We start from the raw sequence: 18579 nt of genomic DNA on the forward strand, positions 1-18579 counted from the left end.
AGCTCAAGTAAATGCACACTAATAGTTTAGCAGGGTATGTATTTTAAATACCTGGTTAGGCCAATGGGTAGTGTTTTCTCTGAAAGCTTTTATCCCCTTTCTGATGCGTGTGAGGCAAATTTTCATAGCTTTAAGTAACGCGGAATATGGAAGGGAAAAAGTACCAAACGCCAAATTTAGTTTAAACTCAGTTTGTATGCAGCAATTTGCAAATCTAATTGAAATCCGTATGCTATCATTGTGGTGTTAAACACTTCTGAAACAAGAGCTGCTTTGTATAATTAATTTTCTTCATGATGCATCTGTGGTTTCAACCTGTTACATCCGATACCAGTTTTCATTTTGGGAATCCTTAATTATGTTTCTAATTGTTTTTGTTTTTTTTTTTTTTTCTTTAATGTTTAGCAAAATGGTATTTTGAACATGAAAAACTAATTCATGGCTTGGAAGGTAACGGTTACATTAAAATATCAATTGAGGAAAGCTGAGCCCTAATGCATCGTATTCAGCAGCCAAAACTCCACATGCAGTGTTTAATTTAAATATGAAATGTATTTTTGCCTGTGTCTGAAACGAAGGGAAAAAATGTTATTTCGTGGATGAGCTTTTGTAGGTAATAGATGCAAAATGGAAGGGAAGAAATCCTCAAGGAAAAAAAAAACTTTTCCAAAAGAAAGGAAGAGCAGTTCATAGGCTAGCTTTGGTGGGAATCCGTCGGCCATCTGGGAGCCAGAAGGCAGTGGCAAAAACCCTTTACAGTTCCTGTTGTGGAGTGAACCACAGAGTGGACTTGGCTGGCTTGGTTTAAAAATAAAAAAGGAAGCAAACTAAGCTGAAGGCACCACGATTTGTTTCCGCCCTGAGGCAGTGGCCCTTCATTCAGCTGGACTTCCAAGGAGACACCTTGGCCAGTGCAGGTGCTCCAGAGGCTGAAGTTCTCGTATTTAAAGTGAAAATGATAAAAATGATGGGTTAGTTCTTCCAAGTCAATGTAGTTGCCACATATTGGAAAGAACAACAGATTGAAGGCTCCTTACCATCTCGTTTGGATCCATTTGGTATTTCTACATTTCCTAGTGCAATGATAATTGATAATATAATTGGGTAGAGATGGAGTTCTTATGTGATCACTTAATTCAGAGCATTAAATGTCCTGAAAGTAAGGAAAAAAAAATCAATGGCTTTAATTTCTATATTAAATTTATGTCCGTAAATTCCACTCTCAGGACTAGGATCCTCATGGGAAACCGATCTACCTGACTTTTTTTCTTAACCTGTAAATTGGTGGCACTGCAGAAGTGGTGGAAAGGTAGGAACTGTAACGTCTTTGCTGCTTAGGACACCTCTTCTGGAGCAAAATTACTAGTTTTTTTGAAGCGTGGCAGATGCTCTTTCTGTTTTTGTAGCTGCTGAATTATATTAAATCTCTTTTGTCTCCAAGGACCTGAGAAGATCCGTAGGTGAGGGCTACCACAATGTGCCTGGCAAAAGCACTTGGGTGTTCTGTGGAAATCCTGTAGTTTAAGAATAGTCCCTAAGTTTATAGTTTTAAGTTTGTATTTTACAAGTAGGAGGTGCTGTAAGGAAACAATAGTAATCAAAATTTCAGCTTTATCCTCTCTTTCAAGAATCTTGGAGTTACTCTATATTTTATCTTCTGTAGTTGATATCAAGTGCAGCATTTTTATACAGTAATTGAGGGAAGAAAAATCAGTTCGGTAGCTTGGACATCGTTCTTTCTAATTATTTCAGGAGAGTCTGAGCCAACTCTGATATTATAGGTGGAACTGTAGTGTTGTCTACAATTAAAGATACTTTCCACTTCCTTATTTTCTTTTTCATACGCCCAATCAAGTTCTAATCCTCCAGGCTGAAATTTTCTGTAATTGGTGTTTGCTTCCAGCACAGGTTTCGTGTTGTGTTGTTTTTATTTTTTATTTTTTGATAAAGATTAAAGACAGTATCATACTGCAAAATGAGTAACATTTAGGGGAGTTAGCCCTAACTTTGACATTTCCTATCTTTGAAGTGTTAAGAGCCTGCAGTCTTTCTGTTCTGTTAACGTGCATTTGTGTGTCTCGTATTGTATAATTTACAGACTGCGTTTTAGTCTGTTCCTCCTGTTAGCCTGGCATCAAGATGACTGCTAGAGACAATGATGATCAAGTTTAGAAAAGAATTAGTAGGCTTTCAGAGCTTGGATTCCTATGTAGGAGCTTAACCCAGGGCATCTTTGCTCTTTACATGTAAATTATTAAAATAACACCATTGTTTGGTTTGTATTCAAAACACAATTTGCCATCAAATATGTAACAATTTAGCAGCTACTGTTCTCCTTAGGAGAAAAACAGGAATTTTGCTGAAATTATGTTCTGTTTCTGTTTGGGATTAAGCTTTTTTTGTCATATAAACTAATATTTTGTCTTCTTTTTACTATGGCAGCACTAGTTAAATCAGAGCCTGCTGGTGAACTGCAGAGAAATAAATCACAACAGACATTAATCTAGATGAGGGCTAAGTAATTAACTTCATGGAAGGGTGGTGTATACTGTGTCTGTGACACTAGACTGACTGCTGTGCATAGAATAAATGCAGTATTTAGGCTGCCTATGGTATTCCACCCCTTCAATTAAGTAAACAAATATATATAGAGCTACTCTGGAGTGTATCCTTTGTGGTCTAAACACTGTATCTTATTAAAATCATCTGCATGCAGTATGTGGGGTTTGAGTTCCTGCCAGTGGTTTCATCCATTGTTAGCAGTGATGCTCGGCTCTCCCAAGAGTTAAATACAGTGGTACTGCAGTTATGTGAAAAGGGTGCTCTTGGTTACTTTGGTGGCCATTCCCTCGCATATTACCTCCCACTTTGTTTCCATCCATGTGTGTGGCATAGGGTGTTGCCTGGAAAAATATAGGCTTTTTCAGGAAAAAAGAAGTCCATATAGGTTGAGAAAAATGTCAAAGGCATTCTGTAATGGGTTCTGTGGGGCAAGACCAGGGCCAGAATAGGTGCATGCCTGCTGACTCTGTGCGTGTGTGTATCAAGCCATTTAATATTTAAATCTGTGTATCTGTTTTTACCTCCCTGTCAGTGATAATAACATCTGTTGAACTCTGGAAGATTAAGATCAGTTGTTTAAAGGAGAACTATCGCTCTTGTTTCTGATTTGTAAGCATTATGATCGTCATCCCACAAGTACTCCCTTTTACCCAGAGAATTAGACCTATTTGTCTGTTCTACTTTGTAGAAAAAGATCAAGCTGAAATAGTTATATTTTATCATCATAAAATATTTTTACCTACAGTGTCATAAATGCATTCAGATGTTAATCCGTTGCACAAAGTATTTGCAGCAGATTTCTTTTCAATGCAGCACGTAATTTTAGAAGGTGATAAGGACAATATAGGTTGACAAAAATTCTACCTAGGGAAAAAGAGCTAAAATGATATTCTTCCAAAGCTGCATTTATTTGGTGATGTTATTAAACTGAAAGAATATAAAGATGGTGATAAACCACACACAGAGATAACTTAGTGTGAATTCTGAGATTTCAGTCATTAAACTTGGTTTGCCGTACTTGCTGTTTTTCACAAACTCAAATTAATCTGAATGTTTTCTCATGCTTTAATTAGCTAGCTCTTCAAAGAATGATTAACCTGCCTTTGTCAAAAATTATAATAGCAACAGAGCATTTTAGATATGAGGAGCATGAATTTTCATGTCGTTTTGATTTTCCCTGTTGAATGTGAGATATTTTTTTTTGCACATACAGCTCTGTCAAAGTGGAGAGAAGTCAATAGGATTGTCTAAAATAAGAGCAACTTTTACCTCCAAACAGCAGAAAACCCAATTGCAGCTAATAAAGGATGCACGTTGGTCAGAAAGTTCCTGATCTCTTGGAGTACACTGACTAGCTAGAGAAACCCATCGCGTAATTTAGGTCAGAATAAGGTTTCCTACATGAAAAAATAAGGAAATAAAAAATAAAGCATTGTACTTACATAAACGGTTTGAATGGGTCACCTATTTTGGACTCGGGAACCTCTATCACCCTTAAAGTGTATCTTGGACCACCATGCAGGCTCGTCTGCAAATGTCTAATTGAAAACAGTGTGTGGCAGTACGGTTCGGCAGGCCGTCTGCAGACCACAGACGTTTGGCAGATTGCTCCAAGCCGTGGTGTAACGCTTCATTTTCAGATTCTCCTTTTACACCTGTGTTAGGGAACGTGTGTGTTAGAGGCGATTATAGATGGTTTGGGTTGGAAAAATGCAGTCCTCCAAATTAACCCAGGAGTCGGAGACGATGTTGAGAAAGGCTTTCCTGCGCCTGTTTTTCCTTTGAGGTATCCAAACTCCAGGTGAAGGTGAAAAAAATATAATTATTAACCTGGTGATTCGGATTGCATGGTACTTTCCCCGGTAATCGGTGCTGCAGTTTGTGTACCGGTACCACAGTGACAGGTAAATTGACCCAGGAGGTACAGTCATTAAAAAGAAATAAAATAGGTTGAATACAGTCTACTGTGCTCCTTCTGAGAATTTGGGAAGCCATCTACTCCAAAGTGCTGCTCTTGAAATTGCTATTGTGTTTTTCCTCCCTCTTAGGAGAGTCCGCAGCCCCCACAGGAGAGCGGTGCTGGACAAGAGCACGGAGGGATGGAGGTAGAAAGAGTTGTCCACCCTCATCTCAAAAACTTAGAGGCTCCAGGAAAGGCAGTGAGCCAGGAATCAAGTGAAATATCCTCATTGAATAATTCATTTGCTGGAAAGTGTTTTTTCAAGGAAGCTGAAGCTATACAGAGATTTGGATAAATTGAGCTTAAACACTTTCAGCAATAAAAAAGATGGATAGGAGGGGAATATACTGAAAAACTTAAAATATGTTATAATATCTAATTTCAACCTCCTGGATAGATTCCTCTAAAAGCCATATTCAGAGGTTGGATTTTTGTTTTGTTTTGTGGTGGTATTGTTCAGGCTCAAAAACTTTTTTTTTCTTTTTTTAATACACCTAAATTAAAAGAACAAGTGTTACCAGGTGTTGAGTCTGAAAATGAAGTTAAATTTATGCTGATTTGTGTCTTCGGGCACTGTTTTTCTGTTGTTTTTCTGCTTGCTTGGGCAGCCCAGCACTAACCGGCACAACTGGTGGTGTTGACAGGTGTCTGGTGTTGGGCATCTCCTACTCCTGAGTCCTGCATGAAGATTTTCTGAGCATTAATGTTCGGTGGAGTTCCCAAGAGCACAGTTTCTGTAAAAACACAGGAAATACAGTTTGTGTTCGCACTATCTCTGGTGTGTGGGTTGGAAGCTGTGCACACTGAGGAAGTCCCTGCCTCGATAAGAAGATGGAGGAGGCTGTTCCCAGTGAAACCCCCATTCATGCTGCCACGTGTGACTGGCTTACTTGGTGAGACTCAGGGAGGGAGGGAACTCCCTTATTCTCTTACCAGAATGCGTATAAGCCATCTCCTTGGTCAGTGTTAGGATCAAGAGGAGTGTGTTTGTGGTTCAGGGCTGGAAGACTAGCAGGTAAGTGATGTCCTCGGCTAGGGCGATCACCCAGCTAACACCAAGGCCTCAGGAGTTTTGGATATCCAAAGGTTCTGTGGTGGCACTTTGAGATCAGGGTTTTGTCACGCCCAGGGTACATTGTATGGAATTTTGATCTGTGGGCCAGGCAAAGCCAGGTGAAGATCCTGGCTGTTGCTACCCTTGAGTCTGGTTATTTTACCCTTTATCTACAAGTGCAGAATAGGCACACGTTGGAACGATCTTGCCTTTAAGCTTTACAAGTCTTCACAGAGTCATAGAATATCCCAAGTCAGAAAGGACCCATAAGGGGCTACTCCTTGCTCCACACAGGACCACCCAAAAACCAAACCATGTGTCTGAGAGCGGTGTCCAAACACTTCCTGAACTCCATCAGGCTCAGTGCCGTGACCACTACCCTGGGGACCCTGTTCCAGCATCCAACCACCCTCTGGGTGCAGAGTCTTTCCCTAACCCCCAGCCTGACCCTCCCCTGTCCCAGCTCCATGCCGTCCCCTCGGGTCCTGTCGCTGTCCCCAGAGAGCAGAGCTCAGCGCCTGCCCCTCCGCTCCCCTCATGAGGGAGCTGCAGGCCGCCATGAGGCCTCCCCTCAGCCTGCTCTGTGTGGGCTGAACAAACCCAGGGACCTCAGCTGTTCTTCTTGTATCTTCCCCTCCAGACCCTTCAGCATCTTCGTAGCCCTCCTTTGGACACTCTAATAGTTTTGTCCCTCTCATATTATAATACCCACAACTGTATGCAGTTGCCTGTAAGCTGTAACGTTTCTAAGTCTACTGTAGTTTCATGACTCTGAAAAAGATAAGAGAGAAAACAAACACCCCTCTGTAGTTGATCTGTGTGACCCAACTAGACAAATCCTGTCTTTCCAAAATTAGATGTTGTTGAGACCATCTCCAGACTTGAAAGCTCAGCTCGATGCACTACCACCAAAACAGAAGGGGTTGGGAGTGATACTGGAGGCAAGGGGCTTCTGGTTGACCACAACTAGTAGGCAGGGTCCAGCTATCGCTTGCTGTGGGAAAGGAGATGAATAAGAGGAGAGAGAGATCTCAACTCCTAAATTACAATCCTGTTCAGCACACAGCCAGTCTCATTTTTTGGGGTTCAGCTGAGCTCACTTTGCATGGGGGTCTAGGGCTGCCGGTTGGGAGGCGCTGCCCAGGGCGGGTTTCCTTTACCAGCAGTGTCTGTGCCGCACCGTTCGCTCAGGAGGAGCGTTCCTGGTGGTTACCTCTTCTCACCTGAAGTCTGCATGTCCGAAATCAGAGTGATGGAGTTGGTGGAAAAACTAACTCTGAGAGTTTGCATCACGTAAATCAGGTTTTGAGTGCCATCAAGAAGCAATTTGCGGACTAGCTGAAATAAAACCTTAAATGTGTGTAGTGTTTAGTGTGTTACATGTTATTGATCATATATAAACAGTTATAGATACTGACTTTATAGATCCTGAGTACTTTTGGAGGAGTATTTTATGGACGTGGATCGGAGGGGGGATCTAAAATGGTTAGAGTGATATAAAAAAAAGATTTGATTTTTGAGAAATGACAGGACCCCAGTTGTACTGAGTTAAATAGCTTCACCCAATAAAAAATGGAATCGATGTTTCAGCATCTTGATGTTTTCTGGTACTAAGTTCTCTCTCATGTAACCAGATGAGCACATGTAACTTCACAAGCAGAAGCAGGTTTATCTGGGTGCATAAACTCGTGGTTACACTTGGAGGTCCGTAGGCTTGCAGCCTGAATTCTTTTGATATTTCAAAAGCCAGACAGAGGACAAAACTACCCCTCTTCCAACAGCTGAACAGACAAAGGCTGGCTAAAGTCATCCCATTGCTTTGATAATTCTGGCTTTCCTCGTTAAAAGTAACATCTGATGCAGCCTAAATATATCGTAGTATTTAGGCTAAAGCAGTGTGGGTAATTTAGTCAATTAATTAACAGCAGGTAGCGCTTACCTTCCCTTTGAAGGGATCAAAGGAAAGCACTTAATAATGTTTATTTTCTTGTTCTGCTCCATACCTTAGTGTCAGTTCATTCAAATAACCTTATGACCCAAATGTTAGTGTAAGTTATTATATTACCTTGTTATGCTTTGGTGAATGTTTCTACTCCGTGTAGAGTCTGACTGCTGGAACTCAACACGGGCTGATTTGTAGTAAGTGGAAGTGGACAGAAAAATGGCAAAAATGCCAAACAGGTGAGGAACCCCTAAATAGCTCTAAACCCCTGCCCTTCCTCTACAAAGTGTCTCCTTGTTTCTTCCACCCCTGTGCTGGTATTTGCCGTGTAACTACTTCAGCAGGAAGGCCGAAGAGGAGAGTCCACAGTCGGACACAGGCCTTCAACATTTGTTGGTGTAAGTACACACAGTTGAAAGAACTTTTATGGAAAATGACTGGAAGGGGAGCGAATTCATACAAGAATTTGAATTGGAGTTTGTGGATGCTTTTGTTTTTATTTGTGGTCTTTTGCCTTATAACTTTTGTGGTTCAGCTGTAGGGACTTCACAGAAGGAAGTAGGGGAATCAAAGTCAATTTTTCCCTTGACTTCAGTATTGCCAAGGTTTCCCTCTCCATCCCTGAGGAATTTCTATTAGAGGGGTTTGTTCTACTAACAGTCTGCTAGCAGGGCTGGCCCCTCATTGAAAGCATGACGCAGTACGTAGGATTTAATAAGGTAAAATAAAACAAAGATCTAAGTAATTAGATTGCATGTGGACACTGAGCGTTCTCATCTGTGTGCTGATGGCCTTCACTTCAATCATTATTCATTATTTCACTACAATCATAACTGTTTTGTCAATCGGGACATTAAAAAAGGCCCAGTCCATCCTCCATCTGTCAGCCAACCGTGTTGCCGACCTACATTTGCAGGGAGATTTTTCAAGTTTGAGAGTTTTCAAGCTGTAATAGCCTGGACTTTGATTTTATTTGTCTGTGGCCATGCTGTGGAGTAGAGGGAATTAAATGATCTCAATGTAATAAATACATTGCATTATTTTTTCTTTCAACATATTGCCTTCTTGAGCCATTTAATACAATGTAATGCCATTTGGGATTTAAAAAGACAAGAAAAAATGAGGCTTTATTAAATTCAGAGAGTCCTTTGACTAGGATATTGCTCCACTTTATATAAGTCTCACTAATTCCTAGTAGTAAAATCATTAATGTTTTCATTCAGCAGTTTAATAAATGACAGTGTCATCATGAGAAATAACATCTTTTAGGGCACCAGCAATAGGTAACAGCGAATTTGCTACACAAATATGTTGAATGCATCTGTAACAGAAGGATCTTTGCCTTGTCCCTTAGCTGACTGTGTAGTAGCTTGCATAGGAGCGTGGCTGTGACCAAACCTGTGCTGCAGATACTTCCTTCTGTATTGCAAACTGACCTTCGCTTTGGTGTTGCATTTCCTTCTGCTTAACATTCTTCGAAGCACGGAGCTTGCTTTCACCTCAAGACTACAGCACACCCACATCTGTGTGTGTGAGACAGCTGTCTCAGAGGGCTTGCTCCTGTAACTCCCATCACCATTTCCTAGAAAAGGCTTGGAGAAAAGTGCAATGAGTGGAAGGTGGAGAGAGGGAAACCAACCCAGCAACACGCTTGGGGCTCATCGCTTCACACTGATGGCATTTCTTGGTCTGTAACGTCAGTAACTGAACTGTGTTATATCCAGTATTTTAGTAGGCAAAAACAAAGTTACCCTGCACCAGCCCTTCACAATAGAATTGTGAATATGCAATGTCATTGGAATATGCAATGTATATAGGAAGCTTTAAAACACACACTGGATTTTTCCCCAAAATACTGGCTGTAGAGGCAAAGCTAGATAAAAAATAGTTGAAAAGCTCATTGGCTTCGTTGAGATCTGGAGGAGGTGTTTAGATCCAGCACTGCAAATACCCATCCATCTGATTAAGGTTTAACTTGGAGCAGTTCATGTGGACCTCTTTTGCACAGGGGTAACATCAAGCTGATTTGCATGTTCTTGCTCGAGTTGGGTGTGCTAGTTCATGCACTGCCTCCTTTTCTCAGTCTCAGCTGCCTGATGTTTTGGGGGTGTTTGGGAAGAAGTAAGCCAGTGCAGACTATGCTGGGTACCACAGGCTGGATTAGCTAAGGTCTTACTTGTCCTTTAGTCTAAAGATATGCTTTTGCTAAGGTGTCCTACAGTTTACTTTATGCCCTGTAGTATGTCACGTTGCTTCTTGGTTCCAAACAGTTGCCTTCTTCAGTACCAAGCACTGCACAGGATCTCGAAACAGCTCTTTGCTCGTGCTATGTTTAGGGCACGATCTCAGGGCTTGAAGGTGGCAGTAAAAGAGTGCTTGGTTAATGTGGGTGTTTGGTGCCATTTTCTGGAATTGGAGTTAATGAAAATGAAGTTTGAGAAAGCTGCTTGTTTTGTTTTGTTTTCCGTAATTAGCTCACTCCTACTTTGCATTATCTTCCAGAAACTGGAGTTTGGGTGTAGCTAGAACCGACTGCAGTGTTGTTTTGCCGTATCACTGAAGCGTTTTGACAGGAAGTTTAGCTGTTTGGATTACACGTTCCTCTTGAAGCCTGATCTTCAAGAGCTCTTCATCAGAAACATCGGTGCTCTTAAATAGAAATGGATCTTGCGTGATGATCTCGAAAAGCAGACTGTCCCCACAGCCCCCGTTGCTGTCACGTTCCCGCTATGATGCGTTTTTTGTAATTGTAAATTATTTAATGTAGAGGAAGGCAACCCAAATAACACAATGTATGTATTTTACTGTTAAGAGCTTTAATGAACTTCAGGAAAGTGGTTTCAGTACGTTGTTACCTTGCTCATGTTGACGTTGGTCCTGCAATGACTTGTGGGCAGTGCGCGACTCTGCGGTGACACGCGCGTGTGTGCGCTTGTACGGGCCCAGCCTCTCATCATCTGGGAAGCCTGACACGCTAACAAAGGGGCTAGGCTTTGCAGCAAACGCTTCAGCAGAAAGCTTTTCCTCAGGTTCACATCGTGTTAACACCGTGTTGCGTTCCTCCCCCAGCTGGCTGTGCCGCACAACGACGAGTGGACCCGTTTCGCCCGGACCCTGGTGGAGATCCGCGCCAACCGAGCGGACAGCGAGGAGGAGGGGGCCGTGGAGCTGTCGGCCTAGAGGAGGAGGAGGACGAGCAGCGCCCGCCAGAGCAGCCTTCCCCCGCCGAGTGTCTGGTGTTCAGTGTCCGAGTCGGTCTTGCTGTGGCTGTCGCTGCCAGTGTCCGTGCCAGCATCGCTCAGAGCATTCCGTATTAATCACACGGCTTTGCACAAGGCTGAAAATATCCAGAGCATTTTCATACTTTATATTTCTGTCTGAAAAGTAAGGAAGAAAAGACAAATCAACCCTTTATGGGTTTAGTTGTTGCCTTTTAACTACTTAGTAGCTGTATTTAATAGCTAGGAACCCCTGGTTAAACTTGTGCTCACATTGCCCTTCTGGCATAGTCCTATTAAATCCATATGAAGCCAGATATGATTATGTGCAGATGTGGTGTGCTTCACTGTATGGGACTGGGCCAAAGACTTTAGATGTGGTGTTTCACATGGTGACTTACATTATGAATGGATGTACTATATGAAAGTTGCTGCTCCTTATTTATTGCGGTGTGCTGCATGGAACATATTTATTTGAAAGCATTAAAATAAACGATCCTAAAGCATGTGCATAATGAGAGAACTGCATTGTCTGTGTGCTGCTGTAGAGGTTGCGTTAACGTCCACATAACAACTACGGTACATCGGTCGTGCTTAAGATGTAAGATCTATAAAGGTTGGCTTGAGTGGATGGAATGAGTTTCTTTTCCTTTTCTTCTTTTTTTTTTTTCCTCAAGATGCCTATTATTTCTAGGCACTTTAACAATATTTCAGATGCAGTCGGTCACTGATACTTGTCATGCAAGTTAACACTAACAGTCTGACAAAGGGTTGTGGTTCCCGGGTGTGACACGAGTGTTGCCAATAAAACGTACCCAGCCTGTTCTGTCGCAGCGTGGTTCATCTTGCCTTGCCAGCAGCGCTCGGTACCGGGCACGGGGAGAATGCGACTCCCTGCCTCGCAGAGCACTCCTGCTGCTGTGGTGTACGTGGGTGCACTTGGGTGCTGTGCGTGGTTACTGGGGATAGGAAAGGCAAAGCCTCTTCAAGCTGTCTTGAGGGACAAATTCGGGTAGGAGACAAGGGTTGCAAAAATCTCTGTGTATGGAGCAAGGTGGTAGGCACAGACTGTGCTCCCTGAGACCCAGTGGGACATGGCCGAGTGCTGAGGGAGGCGGGGAGGCTGCCAGCTGAGCACCGCAGCAGCACCAGGCTCTAACAGAGGGGCTCAGGTGGGCAGGTGAGCACCACAGCCAGGAACACAGGCGAGTGGACAGCAACGAAGAGGCTGTAAGCTTGCAGTCATGTTTAGGGCCGTATCAGCATCCCGAATCAGGGGGAGGTTTCTGCTGGAAGCCAGAGCCATATAAGACAATCCATCACTTGGAGAAGCTGGATATCCCTTGTCCTCTTGCTTGGTAGTTGGAAGCAACTGCACAGGCTGGGTTTTAGTGGTGGGATGCGCCATGTCCCAGTGCCTGCAAGGCTGTGGTGAGCAGGGCGCTGCCCCAGATGAACTCCTTCACGCAGCACAGAACAAACCTGCCAGTAGCACGATGGGCACAGTAAATCCACACCTGAGAGCACATGGCCACGCTGCAAGAGAGCACACAGGTGCGAAGGGAAAGGTTTAGACCTCGTTGTTTCCCATTCATTGTAAGCAGTACACTGAAAATAGCAAGTTTGCTTCCACAGTTTCCATGTTGCATTTCGGGTTTTGGAACTGAAGTAGGGGAAACTGCATTTACCTTCCAAGCTCTCCCTGCTTCGTTGCACTAATAGCTTGTAAATTGTCTTATGAGATGACTCAGAGCAGCTCCAAAATCTGCTGCTGTGTGCAAATGGAAGTTGTACCAAAGGTCCTTGTTCTCTCCAGCACAGCAGTGGGGTGTCACAGAGCAGAGGCGGGCATGCTCCCCAAAACAATAGGGAAAAAAACAAAAAAACAACAAACAAAACCACCTTATTTTTTCCTCCTGCCTCTTCTTTGAGCAGAACTCATCAGGATACAGCAGGAGCAAGGGGAAGCTCCAGATTTCCACAGAGCAACACCGTTGACGGGCCCGTACATGCAGCAGAAGCAGATGGCAGTGAACCCTACAATAACAAACCCCACAACAACAATCCCTACAACAGGCAGCTGGGCCTTGACACCCCGCTGCTGCTCACCACCTCACCACTGCCGTGTGGTGCAGTTTGGGCCCAGCCCTTGCAGGAATCACTGGCAGGTTTATTTCATTAGGGCAATTGTCCTGCTGCTGAACAAATAGCTCCACCTGACCGGCTTTCTGAAGGAGCCAGTGTGAGAAGACACCGCTCAGGGTCTGCCTGGTAGGGAGTGAAATACAAACCCAGCCTTTATTTTCAAGGAGCACGAGGAGTGTGCCCCATCCTCTCGTGATGCTGCCACCTGCTCCCATGGGGTGAGAACGAGCTGCAAACAGTCCTGGCTCTGCTTTGGGGCCGTGGCACCTGAGCTTTCTGTAAAGTGAAGGCCTCAAACTGGGATCAGATGGAGCCAGAGAGGGCTGCATCACCGGCAGGGGAAGAAAGTGCAAGCTCATCAAGGGCGATGCAGCAAGCAGCGCAGGAAGGTGAGCACCGTGGGCTGAGAAGGGCAGGGCTGACTCACAGAAGAGCTTTAGGATGGGGTGGAGGACTCTGAGGTGGAAGAGCCGAAGGTCCTGTGCTTGGTGAAGGGCAAAGCAGCCTCCCTCAGCTCCAGGGCCCAGCTCAGAGCCACAGCAACGCGGGTGAGAGGCAGAGTAGGGGTTTGCTCTGAAAGGCACTGTGCGGGTGGCACTGGGGATGGGCACTGAAGGTATTAGCTAAAAGGGGCAGGAGGGTTATTTCATCCACAATGTTATTCTTCTTCATGAAACCCCATGGAAATAGGGGGAGATAATGGTCAGAGCAGACAGTGCATGGCACTGGTCAGCCTGGAATTTGGCCAGGCCATAACAAAAAACAGTGTAGGTATGGAGTGCCAGGTCCATGGGCTTCAAAACCCATCGTGTACATAATGGCACTTGGACAAGGGCTGTTTGAAAGGTGAGGGTGACATGGGCTGCCTCCTGAGCCTGAGCACACAGACCTCGCCAAGGACCAGCCGAGTACTGGCTGCTGGAGAAGAGGCTCAGCAGCGTTGCCTCAAACCTTTCTTCAAAGAGCCCAATGCAGCAGGGACAAGCCATCATCTGCAGGCACTAGGCGGTGTTGTGTGGTGAATCTTCCAAGCTGAAAGGTATTTCCTTCAGGGGGTTTAAAACCAACACCCGAACTTTCATTACGTCTGGAAGCAGAGGAGCTACCACCCTGCCCTGGACCATCAAGAGGGCTTATTGCAGATTACAGCCTGGAAACAGATTACAGTGCCGTGGAAACACCTGGGAATAGGTTTCTTCCCACAAAATGTGTGGGAGAAATTCTAATCTGCTTCTGAGTTTTGGCACCCTCAGGTACAAAGCGGAGGCGGCGGAAGCCTGGGAACCTCTCAGGGAGCTTGAAACCATCCTAGCACAAGATGGTCCCTGCTGACCAGTGGCAGGTGGAAGAGGTTCTGCTACCATGAGGGCAGCATCAGTCTCAGTGAAGGCCACAGCTCTTCTAGGGGCAGCAGCCTGGCCTCAGGAAGCTTCCAGAGCTGGTTCTTCTTCAAATTCATAAGCAGAGCCACTTTGGCACTAGAAGCAACACACATCCAGAGCATACCAGTTCCACAGTCTGGATGTGAGTGAGCACAGAGACCAGCGAGCCCTTGCCAAAACACCTTGAGATCTTGGCATGAGTCTTTCAAGCAACGCCACTGCTTCCTAGTGCCGTGAGGAGCCGTGCAAGGAGCAGGCAAAGCAATTACCACCCATCATAAAATGCCGCCTGTCTGCAGCGTGACAAGCACCTTGCTCACCTCCTCGCGTCAAGCTCCTCGTGTCTGCGAAGAGCAATGTGGGCGGGAAGAAACCCCTTCATCCCAGGCAGCTTCTGTTCTTTCTGCCGTGTTTGAAGCTCTCTGGAGACGCTCAGAGTACAAATGCCTTGCGATTTAGATATTCCCGACCATTAAATAACTTACGAGTGATTACCGGCTCTGGAAATTGTCTTCCAGCTTATGCAAAACAGGGACAAGGTTTCAACTGGGAAGCACCCGGGGCCTCAGCTTCACAGCAGTGCCTGAGCAGCGCGGCTGGCCGAGTCCCTCGGCCCCGTGTGGGGCGAAGTCTGATGGCGCTGGCATGCCACGGGGCACGCAGCAGGGGCATCCCCGAGCAGCCCGTCCCTGCTGAAGCACGATGCGGAGCGGTTTGTCAGGTTTCCTGTATTTAGCAGGTTTAGAAAAACCTGCCCAAGTTATTTTTGAAGTCTGTGGTATGTTTGCTCCCCTGCGAGCTGCTGCTGTTAGGGCAGCTTAGACCCAACCCATTCCCCGGGGACCAGGCAGAAAACCATCCCTTGGCTGCTGTGTGGCTGAGAAACACAAGAGGGGCCTGCTTGAGAGCCTCCCCCAGCCTGCTGTCACACCAATGGGTATCACCAATATCCCATCCTTCTTGTTTTGTTTTTTTTTGGCAAGCCCCCTCACAGGGAGGTGGCAGGACTCACAGGCAGCCAGCGAGGTCACATTTTATCCAGTTCCTCCCAAGGCTTTGCATAACTCGCCCAGAAGCCCCGAGAAGACAAACATCTAAACGCTGGCCTCGGGGCCTTTTGTTTGTTTGCAAGGCAACCCGGCAATTTCTTGGCCTGTAAACTTTTCAGAGCAGGAATGCGTCCTTTTGTGTCTGGGGGAAGCCGACTGTGCTCGAAAGATCTTCCCCGAGATCTCCGGGCAGAGCTCAGAGCCCTTTGAACTGGGTCACGCACCACTGGAGCCACCACAGGCTCGTCGCTGGAGCCTTCAGGGGCTCTTCAGCCCTCCGTCCCCTCAGCTGGCCCTGAGGAGAGGTGTAGGACAGACCCACCCCCAGGGGACAGCTAATGGGGGAGGCTGGGGCCTGGTGGGACGGAGCTGTGAGGGGAGAGCTGCTCCCAGGCCTTGTTCCTGGGCTGGGTGGCAGGCACACAGGGCACAGGACCTGCCAGGCTGGGGGAAGAGGGGCAGCACCCAGGGAGAACGTTTAACTTTTATGACAAGATTCAACCAAAACCCCTGACAGTTAATTCTGGAGAGATACAAGAGGCAACTTTTTTTTTTTTAACCCGTTTTTGACAAGGGAGCTGTCAGCTGGGGAGAGGTGGACAGATGGGGCTGAGGCCTTCTCCCCGCACCTCCAGGTATGCCGGTACCGCGGGCTGCTCCTGACACGGCGCCATCTCACCGGTAGCTTCAGAATATAACTTTGTCCAAGAAAATAATTTTTATGATGACTCGAAGACAAACACAGCAATATAGCACTTTCAATATTTCAACATATTGCAATACAATGTGATATCATGCCCCTTATTTTTCTGCAAAGATATTGCATCTAGGTATTCTCTCAGTTTAAAATCAATATTGCAGGCACCAACCCCCCCTGACCCTTCTGAAGAAAACAGCATCCTTCTATAAAGGCCCAATCCTGGTCTTCAGAGGGATCACAGAAGACACCCAACATTATCTTTGACTGACTGGGTAGTCAGATTGATTATAACATATTAACAAACAAACAACATAAAAAAGGGGGAAAGGTCAAAAAAAAACAAAGCTTGCTTCAATCCTGTTTTCTGACTGAAGAAAAATCTCTTTTTTTGTGCAACAACCATACCAATGCATTTCTTTTGTACATGGGGGGATACAGGTAACTTTGTTCTCGAGCTGCAGGTGTTCCTATAGCCTCCTTGTCCCAGTATTAGCTTTAACTTGAAGCTAACTTCATAAATGAAGCCGAGCGAGCCTTTGGATGTACAATGCCATTTGTGTAACAGAATACCATGTGTGCATCTGTTTGAAAGGTTTATTTCTATCTTCATAAATACATCATTTTCTAAACACTGTGCAAGGCACCAAAAAATTAAGTAAAATCTTTTCTTTTAGAGTATTTTAATCTCTGTTGACTCAATGAAGTAAATAAGAATCTGAAACCACCTATTTGCCAATTACAAGCCAGCAGTTAAGGCAGGTACCATTGATACAGTGCATGAATTTTCTATTGCAGTTATTTAAACAAGCAGCGTTTTACTAGAAGTGCATATACAAACTGAATTCCAAACATCAGCAACCCAAGATAGGCACCTAGTTATGAAATTTCCTTGTATGTGTAGTAGAATGCCAAAGTACTGCCATAAAGTGCAAAGACTATGGACAATAACACTTTCTTTTGAGCATTTTGATACCAGTAACATAATACAACGGCTAAACATTTATAAATGTGGTTTCCATTACAAAAACATGTTCCACATAAAAGCTTCATAATACAATCCAGAAACAGAACTTGTGCGTGTACATATTTAAAAAGTTGAAGCTGTCCTGGCAGACTCAGGTACCGGGTCTCTATTCGCTGACCTCTACAGCCACGCACTAAGTTTATAACCAATTTACACGTACAGTCAGAATCATTCCGCTTCGAGCACCGTGATATCCACTGAGTTTTTCCATTTGAGTGACGATGTGTGACATCCGCCCTGGTAATCTGCAACCGAGCATTGCCTGTAAGATGATCTGGTTCACAGCTCTCACCCAACCCTCCCCAATAAATGGAACCTAAAATTAGTGTCTTCCCAACACAAGCACATGTCAGATGTGGACAAATACATTCATGGTCCCAAACTTAAAACAACTGGTAAGAATTTCACAGTGATCTGGTTAAGGAAGCACAAAGACAAATGATTACGTTTAAGATGAAAATTGCTTTAAAACTCAAATGAAGCTAAATTGTTTTATATGATGAGAAGCTAAAGGAACAAAAGTATTAACCAATTAGAAAAGTGGCTCTTTCCCAACTAATAACAAAAAATCTACAGCAATAAACTTAGGGTCCTACTGCTGCAGCAGCCTTTGAGGTAGGTGGTGATGGCTTAAACCGAGGTAGGTAAAGTCCAAACTTATTTTCAATCCCTGCAAAAGTGGCAACTGCCAATTTGTAACCACCAACATGGTCAGGGTTAGGAGCAGGGAGCGTGATCCTAGATTTCGGAACTGGCTCTGATCCGGCTGGTTTTCTGCAAAATAATAATAATAATAATTAATTTCCATAGTGCAAAATGAGCATTCACAAAAATCTCCTCCAAAAATCAATCTGAGTGCACCTCCCAGTGAGTGACTAAATTAAGTGCTGCTATGTACTGACAAATAGCAGTCACGGGCCTTCACCTTCATTGAGACAGGGGATGGTCAAATCCAGATAAAGCTCGTAGTCTGCTAATCAAAACTGCAGCGTGGGGAAGCTGTGCTCCAGCAACCTCTGCTACAACATGCAGCCAATCTGGGAACTTAGCAGAGTTTAAATAACTTTTGTGGTGGCTTTCTATCTATTGTCCCCAAAGCTTCCTAAATGTTCTGCAGCTGCTGCTGGTATGTTAAAATAGCAACGTGTGCACCCACATGAACTGCCCACAAAGGAGGCACAGCTGAGGCTCCATCAAACAGTATTTGGGCCTGGTAACACCTAGAGACTTTTTTGGGTGTCGAAATGCCCTTTACCACACTAACGAGGATTAATGCAGAGTGTGTCCTGACCTGGTAGGTGTCACACATCCCTGGCAGCTTTATCCCCACCCCATTATTTAGCCTCTTGCTGTCTCCGTAACCCAGGTCCCCAGCTCAAAATGGTGACATAAAACGTGGTAACGTCTTGCTGTGATGCAGGTCCTGGAACATCCAGCTGTGGTGTGGCTTAAATAATATGGGCAAAACCTTTGCGATGTGCCCTACGTGATGGTAAGGTCCTCCCCTGACATATCCAGGACACACAGAACCCAGAGCAGCTGT

At 44.7% G+C, this 18579-nt stretch overlaps 2 protein-coding genes and 1 long non-coding RNA gene across 12 annotated transcripts in view; 2 read left to right on the top strand and 1 right to left on the bottom strand.

Moving 5' to 3' along the window:
• Positions 1 to 11566, top strand: part of DYNC1I1 (dynein cytoplasmic 1 intermediate chain 1) — a 188842-nt gene extending 177276 nt beyond the window's left edge. For all 8 annotated transcript variants that reach the window (XM_084510209.1, XM_084510213.1, XM_084510210.1 and 5 more), the window contains one exon: positions 10588 to 11566. In XM_084510209.1, the coding sequence (XP_084366335.1) occupies positions 10588 to 10698 (111 nt within the window). In that variant the 3' untranslated portion in view covers positions 10699 to 11566. The remainder of the gene's footprint in view (positions 1 to 10587) is intronic.
• Positions 11567 to 12983: 1417 nt separating this feature from the next.
• On the top strand, positions 12984 to 17155 carry LOC311432111. The gene is made up of 2 exons (XR_014689826.1): positions 12984 to 13270; positions 13934 to 17155. It is a non-coding gene; the product is annotated as an uncharacterized lncRNA (long non-coding RNA).
• The window catches only part of SLC25A13 (solute carrier family 25 member 13), a 105540-nt gene continuing 102971 nt past the window's right edge, over positions 16011 to 18579 (bottom strand). For all 3 annotated transcript variants that reach the window (XM_084510219.1, XM_084510218.1, XM_084510217.1), the window contains one exon: positions 16011 to 17810. In XM_084510219.1, the coding sequence (XP_084366345.1) occupies positions 17621 to 17810 (190 nt within the window). In that variant the 3' untranslated portion in view covers positions 16011 to 17620. The remainder of the gene's footprint in view (positions 17811 to 18579) is intronic.

The sequence above is a fragment of the Aythya ferina genome (genome assembly GCF_964211825.1).
Source record: "Aythya ferina genome assembly, chromosome: 2".
Taxonomy (NCBI): Eukaryota; Metazoa; Chordata; class Aves; order Anseriformes; family Anatidae; genus Aythya; species Aythya ferina.